Source organism: Nerophis ophidion, linkage group LG02, assembly GCF_033978795.1.
Source record: "Nerophis ophidion isolate RoL-2023_Sa linkage group LG02, RoL_Noph_v1.0, whole genome shotgun sequence".
Taxonomy (NCBI): Eukaryota; Metazoa; Chordata; class Actinopteri; order Syngnathiformes; family Syngnathidae; genus Nerophis; species Nerophis ophidion.
In genome coordinates, this window is record NC_084612.1 from 20,920,241 (window position 1) to 20,942,572 (window position 22,332).

Sequence of the window (22,332 nt, forward strand, 5' to 3'; positions counted from 1 at the left end):
TTTAATTTTTACTGAGATTTAAAGACTATTTTTGTCAAGCCATCTTTTTAATTTGTTCTTTCTTCTGTTATTATTTGAATTAGCTTTTGTGTCTTCTCTCCTGAACAAAATGCAGTTCTGTCGTCTGCAAATAATTTTGGTCCCAGTATTGATCCCTGAGGTACGCCACAAGATTAATTTACTCTGTAAACCTGTCTATCTTCCCATATTGCTTCCTGTTGGTTAAGTAGTTTCTTACCCAGTTCAAGACCAACCCTCTGATGCCACACCGTTTTGATTTGTTAATTAAGATAATATGATTAATTGTGTTAAATATTTTCGATAGATCAACAAACAATAAAGCTGCACAGTTTACTATCTATTGCATTGGTAATACTCTATCATTTTTTTATTTCGATTGATGCCATCAATGTTTGCTCTGTATCTGTACCGACTATCCGCGAGTATTCCCCTTCTACTTATGAATTTGTCCAATCCGTTGTTGAATAATTTTTCAGTTATTTTAGAAAATTGTAGAAGTAAAGAAACAGGTCTGTAATATGTAAATTGGCGTTTGTCTCCTGTCTTTAAATCAGTACAACTTTTAATATTTTTATTTTTTGTTTGGGGATGTAACAGTTTGAATACATTAAAGGTTCTCAAATCTCTTTAAAAAAACTTTTTTTAATCGTTTCCATATAAATTCTATTGTAGTCAGTTGAGGTCTCGGATTTACATTTTTTCACAATTTTCATTACATGTTTATTTCGAGTAAGGTTTTCAGTCTATGGTGTCATTTAAGCTCTTAACTGACCGAAGTTCTAGAATCTTTTCTTCCGGATTGTGTAAAATTTTACATTGTAGTTTTTGAAACTTTCAACTACTTCATTCATATTGTCATTTTTTTAACGTTTCCATCTGAGAAGTATTGAGGGTAATCCTTCTTAGCACCATTTTCAATGATGCTATTTGGGACGCGCCATGTTGCCAGAAGGCTTCGACTGGAACGAGGACTTGAATTGTACTTTTCACTCGATAAACACAAAAGAACATACGTTTTGATGTGCGCTTTTGAACTGGGATAGTCTCTAACACACCTGTGACCCAAGTGAGGACAAGCGGTATAAAAATGGATGGATGTATTACCAGCAACATAATTAACAAATACATATTGAAATAATGTTGACTCTGATTATTCAATAACAAAAAACTGCACAGCAAAAAAAATGGAGCTTTTACATTAACCAGGGAGGTTATATTTGGCATTGGTTGTCTGGGAGTGAGGGACGGGCTTTTCCCAATTAAGGTTGTCATACGTGGTTGAAGTCTGCATCCACTGAGTGACGTTGTAGTTGATATCATTGAATAGGTCCTCTCCAAATGTCATTTTCTAGCAGGCAACAAGTTCTTACATAAAGGGCTCCAGGTTTTGATTGATTGATACTTTTATTAGTAGATTGCACAGTTCAGTACATATTCCGTACAATTGACCACTAAATGGTAACACCCGAATAAGTTTTTCAACTTGTTTAAGTCGGGGACCACGTTAATCAATTCATGGTAGTCACAAACAAACACACACACACACACACACACACACACACACACACACACACACACACACACACACACACACACACACACACACACACGCACACACACGCACACACACACACACACACACACACACACACACACACACACACGAACACACAAACACACACAATGTACTGTTAAGTAAAACATACGCAAACGATCAAAAGCATTAAAGAAGCAGCACGCTACACATTTTTGTAGCCGCTCACAGTGATAATTTCATGCTGCTGGTCAGTAGCGGGCAAAAAAGGCGTCTGCATGTGATGTGAAACTAAGTCAAGAAACTTCAATTGTTCTTCTCCTCCAGTACTTTTCTGCGCTGCAAATGTATTTCCAGAATGCTTCACTAAACCATTCAATGCTTTGTCCTCCACTAAAAGACTAGCTTCTGATCTTGCGAGCATGAAGCTGTCTGACTTATCACCTTTACTGGACTTTTCTGATGTTTTTCCTCGAAACTTCTCCAAGTCTTCTTCTTTCCCAACACGTTTCTGGTGTGCAGTCATAGAACAAGGTAGCGTCACTAAACCCTGCATTGCTTTGTAGTTGCTATCGACTAGAAGACTATCTTGTGATCTTACGAGCATGATTCCGTCAGACTTTTTACCTTCACTGGCATCTTCTGATGTTTTTTCTAGAAACTTCTCTAAGTCTTCCTCTTTCCTGCTACTTGTCAGGTCTGCAAACTTAATGTCAGATTGCCTATTTAAACCCTGCAATGCTTTGTAGTTGCCATTGACTGGAAGACTGTCTTGTGACTTTGCGAACATGAAGCCGTCCGCCTTTTTACCTTTACTGGCATCTTCTATTGTTTCTAGAAACTTCTCCAAGTCTTCATTATTGCCAGCACTTTTTTGGTCTGCAATCTTAGCACCTGGCTGTTTCACTAAACCCTGAAATGCTTGATAGTCGCCATGCACCAGAAGACTGTCTTGTGATCTTGCAAGCATGAAGCTGTTGACCTTATTGCTTTTACTGGCATCTTCTGTTGTTTCTAGAAATGTCTCCAAGGCTTCATCTTTGCCAACACTTTTCTGATCTGCAATTTTAGCACCAGGCTGTTTCACTATACCCTGAAATGCCTGGTAGTCGCCATGCACTAGAAGACTCTCTTGTGATCTTGCAAGGGTGAAGCTGTCAGCCGTATCACCTTTAATGGCATCTTCTGTTTTTTGTGGAAACTTCCCAGAGTTCTCACCTTTTCCACTACTTTTCAAGTCGGTAAACAAAATGCCAGTGTGCATTCTTAAACCCTGAAACATTTGGTAGTTGCTACAGACTGGAAGACTGCCGTCATCATCACCTGCAAACATCTGCTTCAGGCTCATGTGTCCGTCCCCCGTTTTAGATGCGACGTCTCCATTCACGCTTGCTTTGCTGCAGTTGAGGGACTCGTCAGAGTGTGAAAATCTGCCCGAGTCTCGAGTTCCCTGCTGGCAAAACGTACTAGTCAGTATGTAAGATGAAACCATGGTTGGTAATGCGATGTCTTCGCAAGCCGACGCTTGCTTGTCGGGGCAGGTGGACGTGACACCTGCGTCTTGGTACTCAAATTGGCACATTGTTCCAGACTGGGACTGTTCGGTCTTCATCTGGGGTGGACAGCTTGGCACGATGGAGGAGTATGTTGTTGTATTGTCACATTCGTATGAACCTAAAAAGTGCTCGCGATTGCAGGGACCGAGGCAAGCGGGCTGTAGACTACTGGTCAGGGGATGGTTGGTCGACAGTGACATTGGGCTGATGTTCATCAGGGCTTTGCTGATCGCCACCTGGACACCCGTGATAATGTCAACAGCGTCTGTGCACGTGCCACTGAGAGAAGACGGGCCGCTGCTGATTCCGCTGCTTTGAAGGAGGCTCTCGGTGCTGGAACCTTTAGACCTGCAAGCAAAATGACTTGTTAGATCAAATGGCTACAATAACTTTTATCCATCCATCAATATGTCTGTAGTACATATTCTGTTGAGCCTCACGACTGTGAAAGAGCCTATACCAGCTGACTTTAGGATGAAACACAGACTACACACTGGACTACTTGATGGTCAACCGACAATAGTGTGTACAAATCAAAATCACTAGAGAGTTAACTACGTGAGCCACTGCACTTCCAAAAGTCACCACTGGCAGTTATAAAAAACACAATATAAGTATCTACACTGGATGAGTAGCGACTGTTGGTTTTCAGCTGCTCTTTAAACACGTGTACAGTCTCCAATAACAGATTAAAGATACAAAGATGCTAGATTTTCAAAAGAAAACATCACTTGGAGGATTGTAAAATTCTCTATATAAACTCTGAACAATGGACAGTTGACAAATTATCTGGTAGTGGTTTATATTTCAAAATCGCTGATTTGTTCATGGGATCTGTCTGTGTGGAGTTTGCATGTCCTCCCCGTGACTGCGTGGGTTCCCTCCGGGTACTCCGGCTTCCTCCCACTTCCAAAGACATGCACCTAGGGATAGGTTGATTGGCAACACTAAATTGACCCTAGTGTGTGAATGTGAGTGTGAATGTTATCTGTCTATATGTGTTAGCCCTGCGATGAGGTGGCGACTTGTCCAGAGTGTACCCCACCTTCCGCCTGATTGTAGCTGAGATAGGCGCCAGCGCCCCCCGCGACCCCTAAAGGGAAGAAGCGGTAGAAAATGGATGGATGGATGGATGATTTGTTCATTTAGCCGTCAATCAAAAAGGGATTCCGCCTCAGACAGATCATCCAATCATCATGCGGAAGCTCACCGTCCAGGCCAGCCGAGGTCAAGCCCACTTTCCATAAACGTCCAGAGACGCCCAGCGTGTGATGGGCGAGACAAAGCTGAGCATTTATCTAATGATTGCCTACTGTGGCTGCAGTGGAACTACCCACTTTATGCTCCCACATTGAAGTCCAAAGTTGAACGCATCCTACTTGGTCAATGAAATGTAAACACAAAAGTACCTAATTTGACCACTTGTTTTTTTTTTTTTACATCTTAGGGTAAACTGAGCTTCCATTGAAGTATTACAGCAATCACCACTGCTTTAGAAGTATCACATATTATCCAAAAATGTTTTACAGTAGTGTTGTGTATTACTTCCTTTATGGAATGTACTTGTATAGCGCTTTTCTACCTTCAAGGTACTCAAAGTACTTTGACACTACTTCCACATTTATCCATTCACACACACATTCACACACTGATGGAGGGAGCTGTCATGCAAGGCGCTAACCAGCACCCATCAGGAGCAAGGGTGACGTGTCTTGCTCAAGGACACAACGGACGTGACGAGGTTGGTACTAGGTGGGGATTGAACCAAGGACCCCCGGGTTGCGCACAGCCACTCTTCCACTACGCCACGCCGTCCCTTACGGGATTATGAGACAGACCCTGTTTTTGGAAAACTCTTTTAGAAAATCAAATTACCTTGAGAGGGACAAGCGGTAGACAATGGATGGATAATTAAATGCAAAGCAGTATTTGTTTATTCCATCCATCCATTTCTACCTTTTGGGGTGGCGGGGGGCGCTGGCGCCTATCTCAGCTGCAATCGGGCGGAAGGCGGGGTACACCCTGGACAAGTCGCCACCTCATCGCAGGGCCGTATTTGTTTATTTAAAAATAATAATATCAGTATCACCACCGACACACTAAAGGTCTGTCTAAACGCTCCACACACAGAAATAGCAACCAATGGCAGCTATTGTGGATTGCTCCCAATAGTTGAATTTTCAGCTACCAATGAAGAAACATTTTTTTACAAATTAGAATGAAGAAAATATTAAAAGTTTGTCTTCTCTCATAAGGATTGTGGACGAAAAAAGTGAAGTTCCCCTTTAAAGGGCACCTATTATGATTTATTTGTGGTCGAGGTGGTATGGATCATTGCTGTGTTTGGAGCGTTTGTACTTTGCAGCGTGTTTTGCCCCTGTTGTTTAAACAGGGGCAACAAAATCGCAGAGTAGGATTAAAAAAACATGAATCATATTTTTTAGCTCATCGACCGAGGGTCGCCAACCAATCGATCGCGATCGACAGGTCGATCTTTGTGACCCTACCGGTCGATCCCGAAAGTATATTTAATATAAAAAAGTATTAACATGACATCAGTGACAACCTTACCAGGAGAGTGAATGACAGACCCGCAAACAGGCGTGCATTTTAACTCCTGAACGCGCTTCGCCTCTCTTGGCCTCAACCCCGCTCGTCTCGCAAACGTGGATTTCATGACGTGCTCATTAATCGTTGTGCTGCAACAATGCGTTAAGGCTGACTGTTGCAACGCATTGGACTTTTTGTAGTCTTGCATGCGAGGACTTGCATTTTGGGGACGCATCAGGAGAAAGGCCCCCACACTTTCTGGGGAACAATCAACTGGGTTCCATTCTCCAGCAATGCTGGAAATTCTGCCACGTCTTCCACAAACTGTAAGGTTCCGCAAAGGCGAGTGGCCCGTTCTCCGATCACGCAGCCCACCGTCATCATCATCATCATCGCTCAACTCCAATAGGAAGCTAACAAGCCGAATAATCAAGTCCTTGAACATTGTTCCAAAGTACGAATTTTGTGTTGATTTATATACAAAAGTAAACATTGACATATGCTAAGGCAGAAATATATGATAAAACAAGGTGGAGGCTAAAGAAGGACTCTCCCGTTTCTCCCCTCTTTATCACACAGGAAAATCCCGCCAAGTGAAGAGCTGATTTTACTACTTCTTGCGCTGACGTAACCTGACTCACATCCCATTTGTGACCATGGGATGAACAAATATAGTACAGCCCAAGGACTATATAAACCATAAAGAGTTAGTTAGTTTGTACAGCAGCGGTACTGTAGACATGTTGACATCAGCCAATAAAAGACAACTTTTTTTTTTTTACTATGTATATATATATCCATCTATCCGTGTTCTACCGCTTGTCCCTTTCGGGGTCACAGGGGGTGCTGGAGCCTATCTCAGCTGCACACGGGCGGTGGGCGGGGTACATATGTATATATATATATCTACATGTATATATACACATATACATATATATATACTGTGTATATATATATATATATATATATATATATATATATATATATATATATATATATATATATATGTATGTATATATATATATATATATATATATATATATATATATATATGTATGTATGTATGTATGTATGTATGTGTGTATATATATATATATATATATATATATATATACATGTATGTATGTAAAGTGATGTATTAAACCAGGGATAGAAAAGGTTGGTGATCACTGTGCTAGACAGTTATTTGACAATTCTTCTGACTTCTTCATTGATCAACATTAGCATCATAACTCCTCCTCTGTTGCTTAATAACTTTTCCAGTCATGGATATTACATGTCACTAGTGTGTGTGTGTGTGTGTGTGTGTGTGTGACTGGAGGAAAACCTCTGTTTCCTGTTGTACAAATCACTGGAATCTCTTTTTGAAGTTTTTATACAGAAAAAATACTGTATAGTTGGTGGTTTTAGACAAAAATGTGCCATGTTTTGGTCAAATAGGGACGCACAAAGGTAGCTTAGGTTATCGAATCAGACGTCTTTGTGTGTAGTTTTTGTTCTGTATCTGGATTTTCTCTGCATACTCTGGTTTCCTCCCTCATCCCAAAAACAAGTTAGTTAAATGGAGACTCTAATTTGTCCATACATTAATTGTCCACAGGTGTAAATATGAGTGTGAATGGTTGTGTATATGATTGAGGTTGTTTCTTTGTTCACAATACCAACCATGATTTGATGTTATCTGTGGGCGGCTCAACATAGATAGATGAGATGATGGGCGCTGTAGGCTTCAAAACCTTCAACAACAACAAAATCTCCATCAACTTGCTGTCCATTTTAAGAGTTAAATAAACATTCATGAAGAGGGTCAAAGTTCATGAGGAAGTACGGTCAACAAACCTCTTGTTCACTACGATTTAAATCGAGAAGTTTGGAATTTTGATAATCTCCGACCGAGTCCCAGTACTTGGCTCGACACCTAAAATAAAAACCAAGACAGGTGTGAATAACCGCCATCTCTGTGGTATCTATTATGAAAGAGGAAAAAAATAACTTACTTCACATAACAGCCATACGTCGCACAGGTGGCAATGACGGCTACCAGGCTGAGGCTGATGATGACTGCCACCAGTAAGCGTTGAGGTGATGGGGCTGAAGAGTTAGAAAATGTACAAAGTACACCATTGGTTTCCATTTCATGATGCTGAAACAATAGAATAGCGAGTCTCTCTAGGATTTTGCTAAATTATGATCGCGACAATCCCTGCAATTTTCTCCAATGACCGCACCTTCACTGCAAATTTGACTTGGACAGTTAGGCCCTGATTCACTAAGTTCCAAATACCACGTGCTAAACATCATGTGCATTGTGTGTATGGGCATTTTGGAAGCCATCCTGCAGTGACTCTACATTGAAAACACATTTTTTTTTTTTTTTTTGCCGGTGTAAATGCGCTCATTGGAGAGAGGCAGCACTTACTCCACTCGAGGAAAAAAATGCACACTTAAAATATTTTTTATATGTAAGATCATATTTTAATAATATATATTCTATGTCAGTGTTTCTCAAACTTTTTTTTTTTTTTTTTTACCAAATACCACCTCAGAAAAAAACACAATATTTACTGTACTACTCGTGGTACATGTACCAGATTTTAACAATCCCTGATGTGCGCCACAGGTGCCAAATTCCCAGAAAAAAAAAGAAAACAAATGAAAACTGTGCAAATGAAAATTGTTATTTTTAAATTAAAATCATTAGGGAACCCACTGCGTGGGTCCCCTCTGGGTACTCCGGCTTCCTCCCACCGCCAAAAATATGCACCTGGGGATAAAATGATTGGCAACACTAAATTGGCCCTAGTGTGTGAATGCGAGTGTGAATGTTGTCTGTCTATCTGTGTTGGCCTTGCGATGAGGAGGCGACTTGTCCAGGGTGTACCCCGCCTTCCCCCCGATTGTAGCTGAGATAGGCACCAGCACCCCCCCGCGACCCCAAAGGGAATAAGCGGTAGAAAATGAATGGATGGATAACTTCTTACCCACGGGTTTTTAGGTTGGTGCACTAATTGTAATTGTATCTTGTGTTGTAAATGTTGATTTGTTAATAACAATAAAACTTAAATTACTAATGAGAACTTATTATATATGTAGTCATCTGTACATCGAACTGTGGGTTACATTCTTTTTACATGCCGTTGACGACAATTCATTTTTTTAAAAATCCCAAACTTCTCCACTACTTCCAATCGGTTGGACAGGGTGCCTGTTGATTAGATTGCGGCCAAGCTTTAGGCTTGTGTATCTTTCTAACATGAATATTGGCGTGTAGATGCAAATAACATAAATCCCAGGGGGCCCCAACTCACTATTCGAAAAACACCGCTTTACACGATACTATACAATGTCCTGTAAGGTGCATTCATGGGACTACCCAGGAGTTATAAACGTACATTGTTGAAATATTTTAACTCCAAACATATTTATCATACAAACAGCCTTCACAGTAAAACATTGAACACACATTGGTAACACCATATGCTCACAAAATGATGTTACAAAAAAAGCCTCAAAACATTGCAACTTTTCCCGCAACTTTTTGAAAAAGCTGCTGCAAATTCATTTTTGACCAAAACGTCCAAAAAAAAAAATCCTACAAAATGCTGAAGGGACTGAACAGAATTAAAACTGAACAGAATTAAAAGCCAGACTACACAAGTTTTGGCTGAAAAACTATTTTTCTGAAACATATTTTCTGCAGCTCTTTTCTTCAATCGGGGTCTGCTCACAATACGAACTGAAAATGTGCAAATTTTGCCTTCGACATAACTTAATAAAAAAAATAATAATAATGGATTAGATTTATATTGCGCTTTTCTATTGTTATATACTCAAAGCGCTCACAGAGAAGTGGGAACCCATCATTCATTCACACCTGGTGGTGGTAAGCTACATCTGTAGCCACGGCTGCCCTGGGGTAGACTGACGGAAGCGTGGCTGCCAGTTTTCGCCTACGGCCCCTCCGACCACCACCTATCATTCATTCATCATTCATTCACCGGTGTGAGCGGTACCAGGGGCAAAGGGTGAAGTGTCCTGCCCAAGGACACAACGGCAGCGATTTGGATGTCAATAGGTGGGAAGCGAACCTGCAACCCTCAGGTTTCTTAAGCTAGCTTAGCAGGTTTAAAAATATTGTTTTCTTTATTTTCTTAAAGCCGTCTCACACTTTGAAAATTGATAGCGCATCGGGTAGTGACTTTTATGATGCCGATGAAGACTCACGGCTCGTAAATCTGTACTCCTCGCTGCGGTCGCTCGGCTGGTATCCCCGTTCCAGAAAGTTCTGCGCGGTGACCACATATGTTGTGCTGGGCGCCAAGTGTTCCCCGAGTATTTCAAGGTAACACGGCTCATCTGCTGTTAGAACCCTGACAATTTCAGACACCTGGTGATGAGAAAGGGGAGAAATGAGTCAAAACAGTTCAAATTCTGAAGTCCAATATAAACCAGGCAGCTTTTTTCTCACCTCTTTTGTGTCTCCTTCTTTGCGATAAGTCACATTTGTCATCATGTCTTCCCTTAAACTGATTCTATTGATGTGTGACTGCCACTTCACTACAACATTCCCATTTGACTCCTTCACTGAGACGATGGATGGGGCGTTTGGTTTTACTGCAACAAGCCAAGACATATCAATCAATCCATTTTTTTTTGTATAGCTCTTTTCATACACATTCAATGTAGCACAAAGTGCCAAGCTCAACCAGTTAGCCAGTCCGTCGTATGTGACTGAGAACGGAGGAACCAGGTGAAAAAACACTGTCATTAGGACTCTGACCCAGGGTACACAGCAGTTGCAGCACATTAGAGCTCCCAGTGCAGAAGGCTCTTCAAGGGGAGCAGCACTTGTTTGTTTTTTGTTTTTTTTAATTTTGCCTATCATTCACAATCATTACGAAAGGCATGATAACGGATGTATTTTGTTTTTTAATGCATTTTAACTTGTAAATAAACATAAATAAAAGTCCACTTACAATGGAGCCTATGTGAGCCGCTCTATTCTGCCTATGTAGCCTCTAAAAAAACATCCAAACACCAAAATTATGGTTTTAGATACATGATGTAAGCATACATGTAGTGTAGTAACTGGTACATTCATATTAACATTTAGTATTTAAATTTTTGCCCATATTAAGCATATGTGGCACATTAAAAACACATCACTACGTTCGCTTTTTTTCAACAACGTCACTTACTGTACAACGTCTGCTGTCATTAGGATTCCAACAGCTAGGATGCTAATATATTCCCACTTAGATGAGGAATGATTCTTAATTCTCGCAAAAAAAAGCGTCTTTTGTGTCGTTCTCGCCATAAATTGGCTTTTAAAGTGTGCCAACTTGTCAGAACACGCCCTCGTCCTTCTACTATCCAAGTGAGAGGCATGATTTATGATCTACAATAAACGTCCACGAGCAAAGAAGCGAGGAAGTAGCTTACCACTCAATTATGTAAACATTATACACACGCTCGTGATCACGGTACCGCTAAAAATAGTTAATCTGCATTAGCGCTTATAAAAACAATATCACTAATACTTGGTTAATATTCAAATCACAAAATGTAAATTAAGTATTGTGGGCGCTTTTTGGACAGTTTTTTCTTATGTTATACTGGCGGAAAAGAGGACCTCCCATTAGCTCCGCTGTAATCAGACTTTTATTTAGGTTTATTTAATATTTAGAATACATTAAAAAAATACAATGATGATTGTGAACGAAAGGGAAAATTCCCAAAAAAGTCCCCCTTTCATACCAAATACTATAAAAATGTGCCCCATTACCTCCCTGCTTGGCACTCAGCATTAAGGGTTGGAATTGGGAGTTAAATCACCGTAAATGATTCCCGGGCGCTGCACCGCTGCTGCTCACTGCTCCCCGCACCTCCCAGGGGGTGATCAAGGGTGATGGGTCAAATGCAGAGAATAATTTTGCCACATCTAGTATGTGTGTGACAATCATTGGTAATTTAACTTTAAGTCTCTTAAGGGTCAATGAGAGACTCTGAGTTGTGAACTCACTGTGGTATTTTACTGTGATGTTTTTGGATTCCACATCTTTTCCGCCTCTCTGAAGAGATGCCAGGTGAGTCTCGTCTGGTACCAGAGTCATATCCACGGAGCAGAGACATATTCCACTCGCAGACTGAAGAGGAAGACAGTAGCGCTCACTGTGGAGCCAAAACAAAACCAATCATCATTAGCTCATTACCACCACTGATGGATTGCTTCCAGTGGTTTTTGGGGGATAGTGGACAAGCTTTTTCATTTGGGGTCATGTCAAGAGTATTGTACACTGCATTGATGTCACACATTCATAGGTGCATTTATGTACATAGATTACTCACCCATACCCTTCGTGGCTCCAGAGGGACACGTTGTAGTCAGTGCAATTTTGAGCCTCAAAGTTACATGTCATCAGCCTCTCACCGTTGTTGGTACAATCAAAATTCACTCCTGTTGGGGTGGATTGACAAAATTGAAGGTCACTGCACTGGAATACAATCTGTGGGTATTTTTCCTCTACCTGCAATATTGCAACTATTTATGTACAGTATATTTCCTCTACCAGAGGTTCTCAAACCTTTTCCCCCAAGTATCACCACAGAAAAAACTTGGCCCTCTAAGTACCACTACAATGACCAATATTAAAATACTGTACGGCAGCGTTGTATGCCTAAATATTCATTAAAAACAAGGCAGAGGTTTTATTTAAAAAGTATATTTAATATTTGTAGCCACTGTAACATCACACACAGTTTGAACAGTAAGACTGTTTGAAGGAAAATAAAACATCAAGTGATTCTTTGGTGTACCACTTGATGAAGCCCACATACCACTAATGGTAGACCTACCACAGTATGAGAATCACTGATCTACACCACAGGTTCAAACTCCCGCCAGCGAGACAAAATGAAAATCAACATGCATCTGGTCAGTATGACAAACTTCAGCATGTAAATACCCTGATTTACCGGGGTATCACTACCCATTAAATCTGGGGTGCCAAACGTATGGCCGGCGGGCCGAATCCGGCCCGTAAACAGGTTTTATCCGGCCTGCAGGAGGAGTTTGCTAAGTATAAAAATGAGGCAACATTTTTGAATAAAAGAAACTGCTGTTCTAAATATGTCCACTAGATGTCGCAATCACAATTCTTTGTATCGTTGTAGATTATGCTACATATGTAAAAAAAAAAAATTAACCACATGTTAGTGCACCAGTCGAGGAAAATGAGCAAACTACATTCTGTGATTTGATTTTGATATTATTTTTTTATTTTGAAAGATTGAAATTAACAACAGTGGGTTGACTGATAAACATTATCACATAATTTATTCAGAAAGTATAAATAATGACAAAGATAGAATACGATTAATTGCATCATGTAATTGTAAAAAAAAAACAACAACATTATGATTTGTACCTTTTCAGAATGTGCTTGTTCTATTTTTCAACAAAGAAAACAATCTGAAGTTGTCTTTATTTTTAAGTTATAATGCCATGATTTTAACAGTACAGCCAACTTGGGAGTAGATTATTCCCCATGTGGCCCCCGATCTATAATGAGTTTGACACCCCTGCATTACATTCTATACGAATACTACTGGTCGCTACAGTGGTATTAATAGGATGCATTACACTAACTCTTCTTATAAAGTGTGTCATATTACCATCAAAAGTAGCAATAATGTAATTGTGCACAACTAAAAACGACAGCACTTTAACTAGTAAACACTGTCTGTACAAAATAACACATTAATGATGCATGATAACACAGTCACAAGTGATACAGCGGTACGTCAACTTAGGAGTGTTTTGAGATAAGAGCTGTCCCTCAGCTAATGGACTATAAGTTACAAGCATTCCCGCCATTAGTTGGCCTAGCAAAATGTCACAGTAAGATTCGTCAAAAACATCTGGTCTTACTTGCTAGCATTATCTTATAGCTGAAGATGGACACAACTTTATTTTTCAACCACGGCAAAAAAAAAAAAGTCAGTGTGAAGGATAAAGCTGAGGAGAAGCGAATGATATTCATTGAATTAAAGAAAGAAATCATCAAAAACATGACCGAGTGTGTCACAGACTTGGCGAAGTAGTTCGATCTTATCACTGCTAGTCTGCGCTGTATTCAAGTAGAAGTAATCTAAAACCAACCAAGGATGTTAAAATAATATCTAAATAGCGGAAATGTATCTGTGAAAATATGGAGAAGCAGCTGACGGTGTGTTTGACAGAGAAGCAGGTGGAAGGAGATACGCAGAAGTCCACTCTCCAAGGTAAATACTGTACAATATTATTAAATTACGGCATAAAACTACTGTAGTTTTTATATAGTATTTCGTATCTAAAATTTTGTTGTTTTTTTTTAAATCGGATTTTACATGTTAAACTTATGCTGTTTTAACAACAAATAATTTGATTTCAATTAATTTCGATGGGTGCCTTTGATTGTTTTGAGTTAAGAACTCAGTCAACGACCAACCAATTGAGCTCATATGTTGGAGTACTACTGTAATTGTAATGACAACAAGGATAATTGGGGAATTGCTTGCTTTTCAGACACATTCTCAGACTTGCCAATTCTCCTGGATTCAGCGGAAGACTCATGGAAATTGCACAACATCCAGACTGAAGTTATAAACCGCCCGGATTTTTAATCAATCAATCAAAGTTTATTTATACAGCCCTAAATCCCGAGTGTCTCAAAGGGCTGCACAAGCCAAAACGTCATCCTCGGCTCAGATCCCACATCAGGGCAAGGAGAAACTCAATCCAATGGGACTACAATGAGAAACCTTGGAGGGGACCGCAGATTTTGATGTTTTTGTGTTTACATATTGTGCTGTAATATTCTTTACTCAATAAATAATGTATTTGTCAAAAACTAACATGATGTTTTATTCCAACTAGAGATGTCCGATAATATCGGACTGCCAATATTATCGGCCGATAAATGCTTTAAAATGTAATATCGAAAAATATCGGTATTGGTTTCAAAAATTAATATTTATGACTTTTTAAAACGCCGCTGTATAGAATGGTACACGGACATAGGGAGAAGTACAGAGTGCCAATAAACCTTAAAGGCACTCCTTTTGCGTGCCGGCCCAACCACCTAATATCTACAGCTTTTCACACACACAAGTGAATGCAAGGCATACTTGGTCAACAGCCATACAGGTCACACTGAGGGTGGCCGTATAAACAACTTTAACACTGCAACAAATATGCGCCACACTGTGAACCCACACCAAAAAAGAATGACAAACACATTTCTGGAGAACATCCACACCGTAAAACAACATAAACACAACAGAACAAATATCCAGAAACCCTTGCAGCACCAACTCTTCCGGGACGCTACAATATACACCCCCACCCCCCTATGCTTGAATTGCCGCAGGTAATTTAGTATGCACCTGCCTTGAATTACTGCCGGGTCAAACTCGCTTCCCAAAATAAATTAGGGCATGCTTAGTATTACCGCCTGGTCAAACCCGTGACGTCACGAGTGACACTTCCCCTGTCATCATTTTCAAAATGGAGGAGGCTGATTTCCATACCGGTAATTTGAAATCGCATAAAGGGAAGAAGATTAAGAGCTATTCAGTAGGATTTAAGGTCCAAGCTTACATCACACTCAAATTTTTACTGCATGCCTTTGGTAAGTGCCGTAGAGACAAGAGGTTTTAAAGTAATTAGCGCATACTTACTTTTACCGCATGCCTTTGGTAAGCGCAGGAGTGGGAAGAGGTTTTAAATTAATTAGCGCCCCGGCGGCAATTCAAGGAAATACGGTATGCTATTTGTACAATCTAAACCCGGGTTAGAGTATACTATCAGACGCCAACATCATTTAAGATGTTTATGTTGTTCCATGTAATGGCTACGCGGTTACATGTGTGATACAATCTGTTGACATACTGGATGTTATACACTCACCAGGGAGAGCTGCTGAGGTTGCAATGGTTCCAACATGAAGAAAAAGAACAGCAAACATTTTCAGCCAAAAAAAAGCAATGGTCTCTTTTTCCTTTCTCTTTTTGATCCGAGCGGACACTTTGCTGCAATTGTGTTCCAACTCGAATATGTGCGGGCGTACTTCCTCATTTGGGAAAGTCTTACTGGAATTGTGAGCGATAGTTCCAGAGAAAAGCGTCACTCCCATTTTCTCTGAACTTACTTGATTATTCACGCAAAGTAATGATAAACATGGCAATACACACGAAATAAGTCGTTTGAATTTAAGTTGTAAAATAAGTAGGGAGGACATTATTTAAGCTATTAATACAGGAGTAGTATTATTAGTAGTAGTGGCCATAGTACGTATTTCAACTAAATTAAAAATTTAAACTACGTAAGAATTGTAGTTTTTGCAGTAATGATTATGAAATTTATATTTTAAAAATGCTGCATGACGTCATTACGTCTTACGCGATGACGCATGATTGTGTCGTCAACACGTAGCTCAGCGTACGTCGTGCGTGCGTAAACATTTGTATGGCGGCTCGCGCGGGCTTATATAAAATATAATAAACCCGACTATTAATGGCGTCCAGGTTGGAGCGCTTTGTAAGCCCGGGGAAAGGTTACGGCCTGCGGGCGACAACCGGCATTAAACGTGGCCAGTTGCTCTTTTCCTCAGAGCCCATGGCGAGCTGTGTTTCCAACAAAGTGGCCAAAGATGTCTGCCATCGCTGCTTCGCACAGTAAGAGACGCATTTTGCTGGTATTCAATGTTAGCTGTCTGCCTGTTGTAAACACAAACTACTGTAATGTGTGTTAGCGCATGTCAATTATTTGTGAGGAAGACTTCCGGCTACTATGGTTTTGGGCCACTAGATGGCGACATTTGCTCATTTTCTCGAAGGCAGCTATGTGACATGACGTATTTTTGTACTCTGAAAATGGACAAACCTTTTACAGACCTGAGTTAATGCCCCCCCCAAAAAAATAGTTGAGAAGAGGACACCTGGGCTGTCCAGTGATATGTGATTTTTTGGGAGATTTTAAAAAAATGGCTGCCATACCCACCAGTGCCATCCATCCATCCATTTCTACCGCTTATTCCCTTTGGGGTCGCTGGTGCCTATCTCAGCTACAATCGGGCGGAAGGCAGGGTACACCCTGGACAAGTCTCCACCTCATCGCAGGGCCAACACAGATAGACAGACAACATTCACACTCACATTCACGCATTAGGGCCAATTTAGTGTTGCCAATCAACCTATCCCCAGGTGCATGTCTTTGGAAATGAGAGGAAGCCGGAGTACCCGGAGGGAACCCACGCATTCACGGGGAGGACATGCAAACTCCACACAGAAAGATCCCGAGCCCGGGATTGAACCCCAGACTACTCAGGACCTTCGTATTGTGATGCAGACGCACTAACCCCACCGTGAAGCCTACCAGTGGGTTTTTTTAATATGTGTTTTTTATTTATCTCGTGATTGTGCTTTCAAAGACAAACTCATTTGGGAGCAGCTATTGATTAGTTTTAGTAATTGAGTTATCTAAATATTATTTGTACAATTAGTCGAGTAATTGGATAAAACACACTTGATATATTCAAACCTATAGCTCTGTTGATAGAGTGGCTTTGATTGATTGATTGATTGATTGATTGATTGATTGATTGATTGAAACTTTTATTAGTAGATTGCACAGTTCAGTACATATTCCGTACAATTGACCACTAAATGGTAACACCCGAATAAGTTTTTCAACATGTTTAAGTCGGGGTCCACGTTAATCAATTCATGGTAAATGGCAGCATGGCATGCCATGGCAGCAACTTGAGGGTTCCAGGTTCGATCCCTGCTTCTGCCACCCTACCCACTGCCGTTGTGTCCTTGGGTAAGACACTTTACCTACCAGCTCCCAGTGCCACCTTACACTGGTTTATAAATGTAACTTAGAGAAAAGCGCTATATAAATATAATTCACTTCAATGCGCATTATAGGGAAAATATTACAAAAAAAACTTTAAAGGGGGCAGGCATATTGTGATTTTTTTTCCTTCTAAATATGAAACACATTCTTGTGGTTTATATAACATGTAATGGTATTATTTTGTCAAAAATTTGAGTACCGTATTTTTGGAATTATAAGGCAAGCTTAAAATCCTTTCTATTCCTCAAAACTCGACAGTGCGCCTTATAACCCAGAGCGCCTAATGTACGGAATAAATTTGGTTGTGCATATCGACCTCAAAGTTATTTTATTTGGTAGATGGTGAAATAAGTGTGGCCAGTAGAGTGCAGTACATATAACAGATATGTGTAGACTCCAATACGATGGCACTCACACATAAGAGATGCGTAGATGGCAATATGACTCAAGTAAACAACATCAAAATTTTAAAAGGTTCCATTGAAAATATAGAACATTAAACATAGCGCTCAAAAATCCATCAACATGTTTTAATACGACTTTGGTAAGCTATGAAGCCGTGCCACTTGATGGATCGTACTGTGCTTCAACATACAAGTATTATTATGGTGTGTGTATAAGGCAAGACATATTATCTGGTGTTTAGTTTTGCAATTTTATTCAAAAGCAACTTTTCTTACTTTCTGGTACCTGCTGAGCTGTATTTAAGATCTGCATAAGTCCTGAAAATTTGCGCACGTCCAACTATGTAGTCCGTGTTATTGAGATACTGAATAAGGGGCATGGGGATTGTAGTGTACAGTCCAAGCCTGATATTATTCATTGATTTGGTATTAGTGAGAGCCAGTGGTGTGTAAAGTTGAACTGCTGTCATCCAACAGCGGTAGGACACACACACACACACACACACACACACACACACACACACACACACACACACACACACACACACACACATACACGTACACACTTATTTACACACTCAAAAAGCCAAAGGCATAGATTAATTTGCGAGGTGTAAGTGTTTTACTAGAACACCATTAGTGACACAGCATGACACCAAGATGTGTGAGTGTGCACATTCGTGTTGTGTGACAAGATGTTTCTTATCTTGGTGTGTGTGCATATGTGTATAGGTAGAAGTGTGGGGCACGATGGCATCAAAGCTAAAGGTAATTACAGGGCTCAAAAGCTTGGATGTAAGTAAGGACTGATATGCTTAAAGAAACTATACACACACATTAGCAGCAGGGAAAGAGCCTGAGGTCAACAAACAATTATTACACTTGAGAGCAGCTGGGCGAGGAGGGTTAATCATGGTAATAAAGACGGGAAAAGGTCTTATACTAAATGCTTCAATTGCTAAGTTAAAAATAAGTACCATTTTCAGTGTAAAGTCTTTACTGCATTGACAGAGTTTAAGCATTTTGTGCTGCCTACAACTTCCTTTCACATTTTGGCTAATCATCATCATTTTTGCCAATCGAATTTGTGCCGCTGTAGTAGAGGTGGGAATCTTGGGCAACTCATGATTTGATTACAATTACGTCTCAAGGCTGGCAAGTATGTGCCCGAACCACCTCATTTGGCTCCTCTTGATGTGGAGGAGCATCGGCTTTACTCTGAGCTCCTACCGAATGACAGAGTTTCTCACTCTATCTCGGAGGGAGAGCCCTGCCGCTTGACAAAGGAAACTCATTTCGGCCGTTTGTACCCGTGATCTTGTCCTTTCTGTCATAACCCAAAGCTCATGACCAAAGGTGAAGTTAGGGATGTAGATCGACCGGTATATTGAGAACTTTGCCTTCTGACTCATCTGTTTTTTCACCACGACTGACTGCAGACGTCGCACCAATCCGCCTGTCGATCTCATAATCCACTCTTCCCTCACTCGTGAACAAGACTCCGAGGTACTTGATCTCCTCCACTTGGGGCAATTGCCATCTTCGTGTTGGGGACTCCTCCCCAACACGAAGATGGCACTTCACCCTTTTCCGGGTGAGAACCATGGACTCGGACATACTGATTCTCATCCCAGTCGCTTTGCACTCCACTGCGAACCGATCCAGTGAGAGCTGATGATCCTGGTCAGATGAAGCCAGCAGGACCACATCATCTACAAAAAGCAGAGACTTGATCATGCAGCCACTGAACCGTATCTCCTCAACACCATGAATGCGCCTAGAAATTCTGTCCGAAAAAGTTATGAAAAGAATCGGCGACCAAGGGCAGCCTTGGCGGCGTCCAACCCTAATTGGAAACGGGTCAAACTTACTGCCGGTAATGCAGACCAAGCTCTGACACTGATCATACAGGGAATCACAATCAGGTGGTATTCCATACTCTCTGAGCACTCCCCACAGGACATACAGAGGGGCATCGTTGAATGCCTTCTCCAAGTCCACAAAACACATCTCAATTGGTTGGGAAAACTCCCATGCTCCCTCGAAGATCGTGCTGAAAGTATAGAGCTGGTCCACTGTTCCACAACCAGGACGAAAACCTCACTGCTCCTACAGAATCCGAGGTTCGATTATCCTGTGGAGCCTCCTCTCCAGTACACCCGAACAGACCTTACCAGGGAGACTGAGGAGTGTGATCCCACAATAGTTGGAACACACCCTCTGGTTCCCCTTCTTAAAAAGAGGAGTCACCACCTCGGTCTGCCTATCCAGAGGCACCGCCCCCGACGTCCAGGCATTGTTGCAGAGTCTTGCTAACCAAGCCATCCCCACAACATCCAGAGCCTTAAGGAACTCTGGGTGTATCTCATTCACCCTCAGGGTCCTGCCGAAGAGTTTTATACTTATCTCAGCAACCTCAACTCCAGAAATAGGATATTCCACCAAAGATTCCCGAGAAACTGCTTCCTCAAAGGCAGACGTGTAGGTGGGAATGAGGAGGTATTCCAAGTATTCCCACCCCCGTTCCACAACATCCCGAGTCGAGGTCAGCAGCACACCATCCCCACCATACAGGGTATTGACAGTCCACTGCTTCCCCCTCCTCAGTCGACGAATTGTGGTCCAGAATTTCTTCAAAGCTGTCCGGAAGTAATTTTCCATGGCTTCCTCAAACTCCTCCCATGTCCGAGTTTTTGCCTCTCCGACTACCAGAGCCACACAACCGCTTGGCCTTTCGGTACCTGTTCGCTGCCTCCGGACTCCCACGAGCCAAATGGATCAAATAAGACTCCCTTCTTCAGCTTGACTGCATGAGATTACCGCCATGACAGGCATAAACTACCTCGCGGCTACAGTTCTGATCGACTGCCTCAACATTAAGGGCCCGGAACATGGCTCACTCGGTCTCAATGTCCAGCGCCTCCCTCTTGACATGTTCAAAGTTCTTACAGAGGTGGGCATTGCAACTCTCTCTGACGGACACTCTGCCAGACATTCCCAGCAGACCCTAACAATGTGTTTGGGCCTGCTAGGTCTGATTGGCATCCTCCCCACCATCGTAGCCAAGTCACCACCAGGTGGTGATCGGTAGAAAGTTCCGCCCTTGTCTTCAAAACATGAGACCGCAAATCTGATGACACAAAAACAAAGTCGATCAACAAACTGTGGCCAGGGTCTTCTGATGCCTAGTGCACATATGCACACACTTATTTTTGAACAGGGTGTTTGTTATAAACAATCTGTGAGGAGCACAAAAATCTAATCAAAACACAACTCAAGCTTACATCTGGGCAGCCATTTCTCCCAATCACGCCTCTCCAGGTTTCACTGTCATTGCAGCAAAACAAGGGAATCACCCGAGGAAGCACTCTCTAGTACTTCCTTTAGTGAATCCAAAAAGGGCGTGTAATCTGAACTGCTGTTTGGTGCGTAAGTACAAATAACAGTCAGGACCCTTCCCCCCACCTGCAGGCAGAGGAAAGCTATCCCTTTCTTGTACTGGGTTAAACTCCAACGTACAGGCTCTGAGCTGCGATGCCACACCCGCCCGTCGTCTCTCTATTTTCAGTGCCAGAGTGGAAAAGACTCCAGCCCCTCATGCGAGGACTGGTTCCAGAACCCTTGTTGTGCGTCGAAGTGAGTCCGACAACATCCAGCCATAACTTCCCCACCTCGCGCACCAGCTCAGGCCCCTCCCTGACCCCCAGCGAGGTGGAGTTTGACATCCCATGAGCTTTCTTCTGTAGCTAAGGATTGGATCGCCAAGAGCCCCGTCACATTGCACCCAACTCTATGACCCCACGTGTGAGTGGTGAGCCCATTGGAGGGGGGACCCACGTTGCCCTTTCGGGGAAGCCCGGTTACCAGGCGCTCGCCATCGAGCCCCACCTCCTCAAAGGGAATCTGGGTCCTTGATTGTGTTTTTTCATTGAGGTCTTAGACATACACTTTTTCTGGTTCCTCACCTATTTGTTTTGGGAGACACTGCCATGGGGCATAGAAGACTCCAGACAACATAGCTCCTAGGATCATTGGGACACTCAAACTCCTCTACCACAATAAGGAGGCAGTTCAGGAGAGGTAAGAGTTAATGTATTGTATATTATTATTATTATTATTACATACTCTAAACGTATAGATTTAATTATAAGTTATATGTCGACAAGGTTTCGCCTTTGGCTACTGACATATGCAGTAATGTGCCATTTCTGGATAATGGATGTCAACAGTATATATTGGAAGACTAGATACATGAGAACTGTAGTTGCCTGCTAAGTGATAAAATAAATAAACGGCCCTATTGGCAAGCAGGCATCCTTTATTTAATTCTAGTGCCTTCTAAAACCAAAGAATATTCAGACACTTTGG

At 41.5% G+C, this 22,332-nt stretch overlaps 2 protein-coding genes across 5 annotated transcripts in view; one reads left to right on the plus strand and one right to left on the minus strand.

Annotated features, from left to right (window-relative positions):
- Positions 1 to 1,406: 1,406 nt before the first annotated feature.
- Positions 1,407 to 15,851, minus strand: il4r.1 (interleukin 4 receptor, tandem duplicate 1). Of its 2 annotated transcripts, none has more exons than XM_061878881.1 (9): positions 15,611 to 15,851; positions 12,016 to 12,118; positions 11,684 to 11,832; positions 10,130 to 10,275; positions 9,886 to 10,048; positions 7,659 to 7,752; positions 7,501 to 7,579; positions 7,327 to 7,397; positions 1,407 to 3,459 (listed from the first exon to the last, which is right to left on the minus strand). In XM_061878881.1, exons 1-9 carry the CDS (start codon positions 15,834 to 15,836, stop codon positions 1,761 to 1,763), a joined length of 2,730 nt encoding a protein of 909 aa, XP_061734865.1. In that variant the 5' UTR covers positions 15,837 to 15,851; the 3' UTR covers positions 1,407 to 1,760. The 2 variants fall into 2 exon arrangements, with proteins under 2 accessions (XP_061734865.1, XP_061734862.1); XM_061878878.1 differs by having other exon boundaries at positions 12,010 to 12,118.
- Positions 15,852 to 16,092: 241 nt separating this feature from the next.
- The window catches only part of smyd3 (SET and MYND domain containing 3), a 163,766-nt gene continuing 157,526 nt past the window's right edge, over positions 16,093 to 22,332 (plus strand). For 2 of the 3 annotated variants that reach the window (XM_061878891.1, XM_061878886.1), the window contains exon 1: positions 16,093 to 16,377. In XM_061878891.1, the coding sequence (XP_061734875.1) occupies positions 16,217 to 16,377 (161 nt within the window). In that variant the 5' untranslated portion in view covers positions 16,093 to 16,216. The remainder of the gene's footprint in view (positions 16,378 to 22,332) is intronic. The other variant, XM_061878898.1, reaches the window with a different exon arrangement.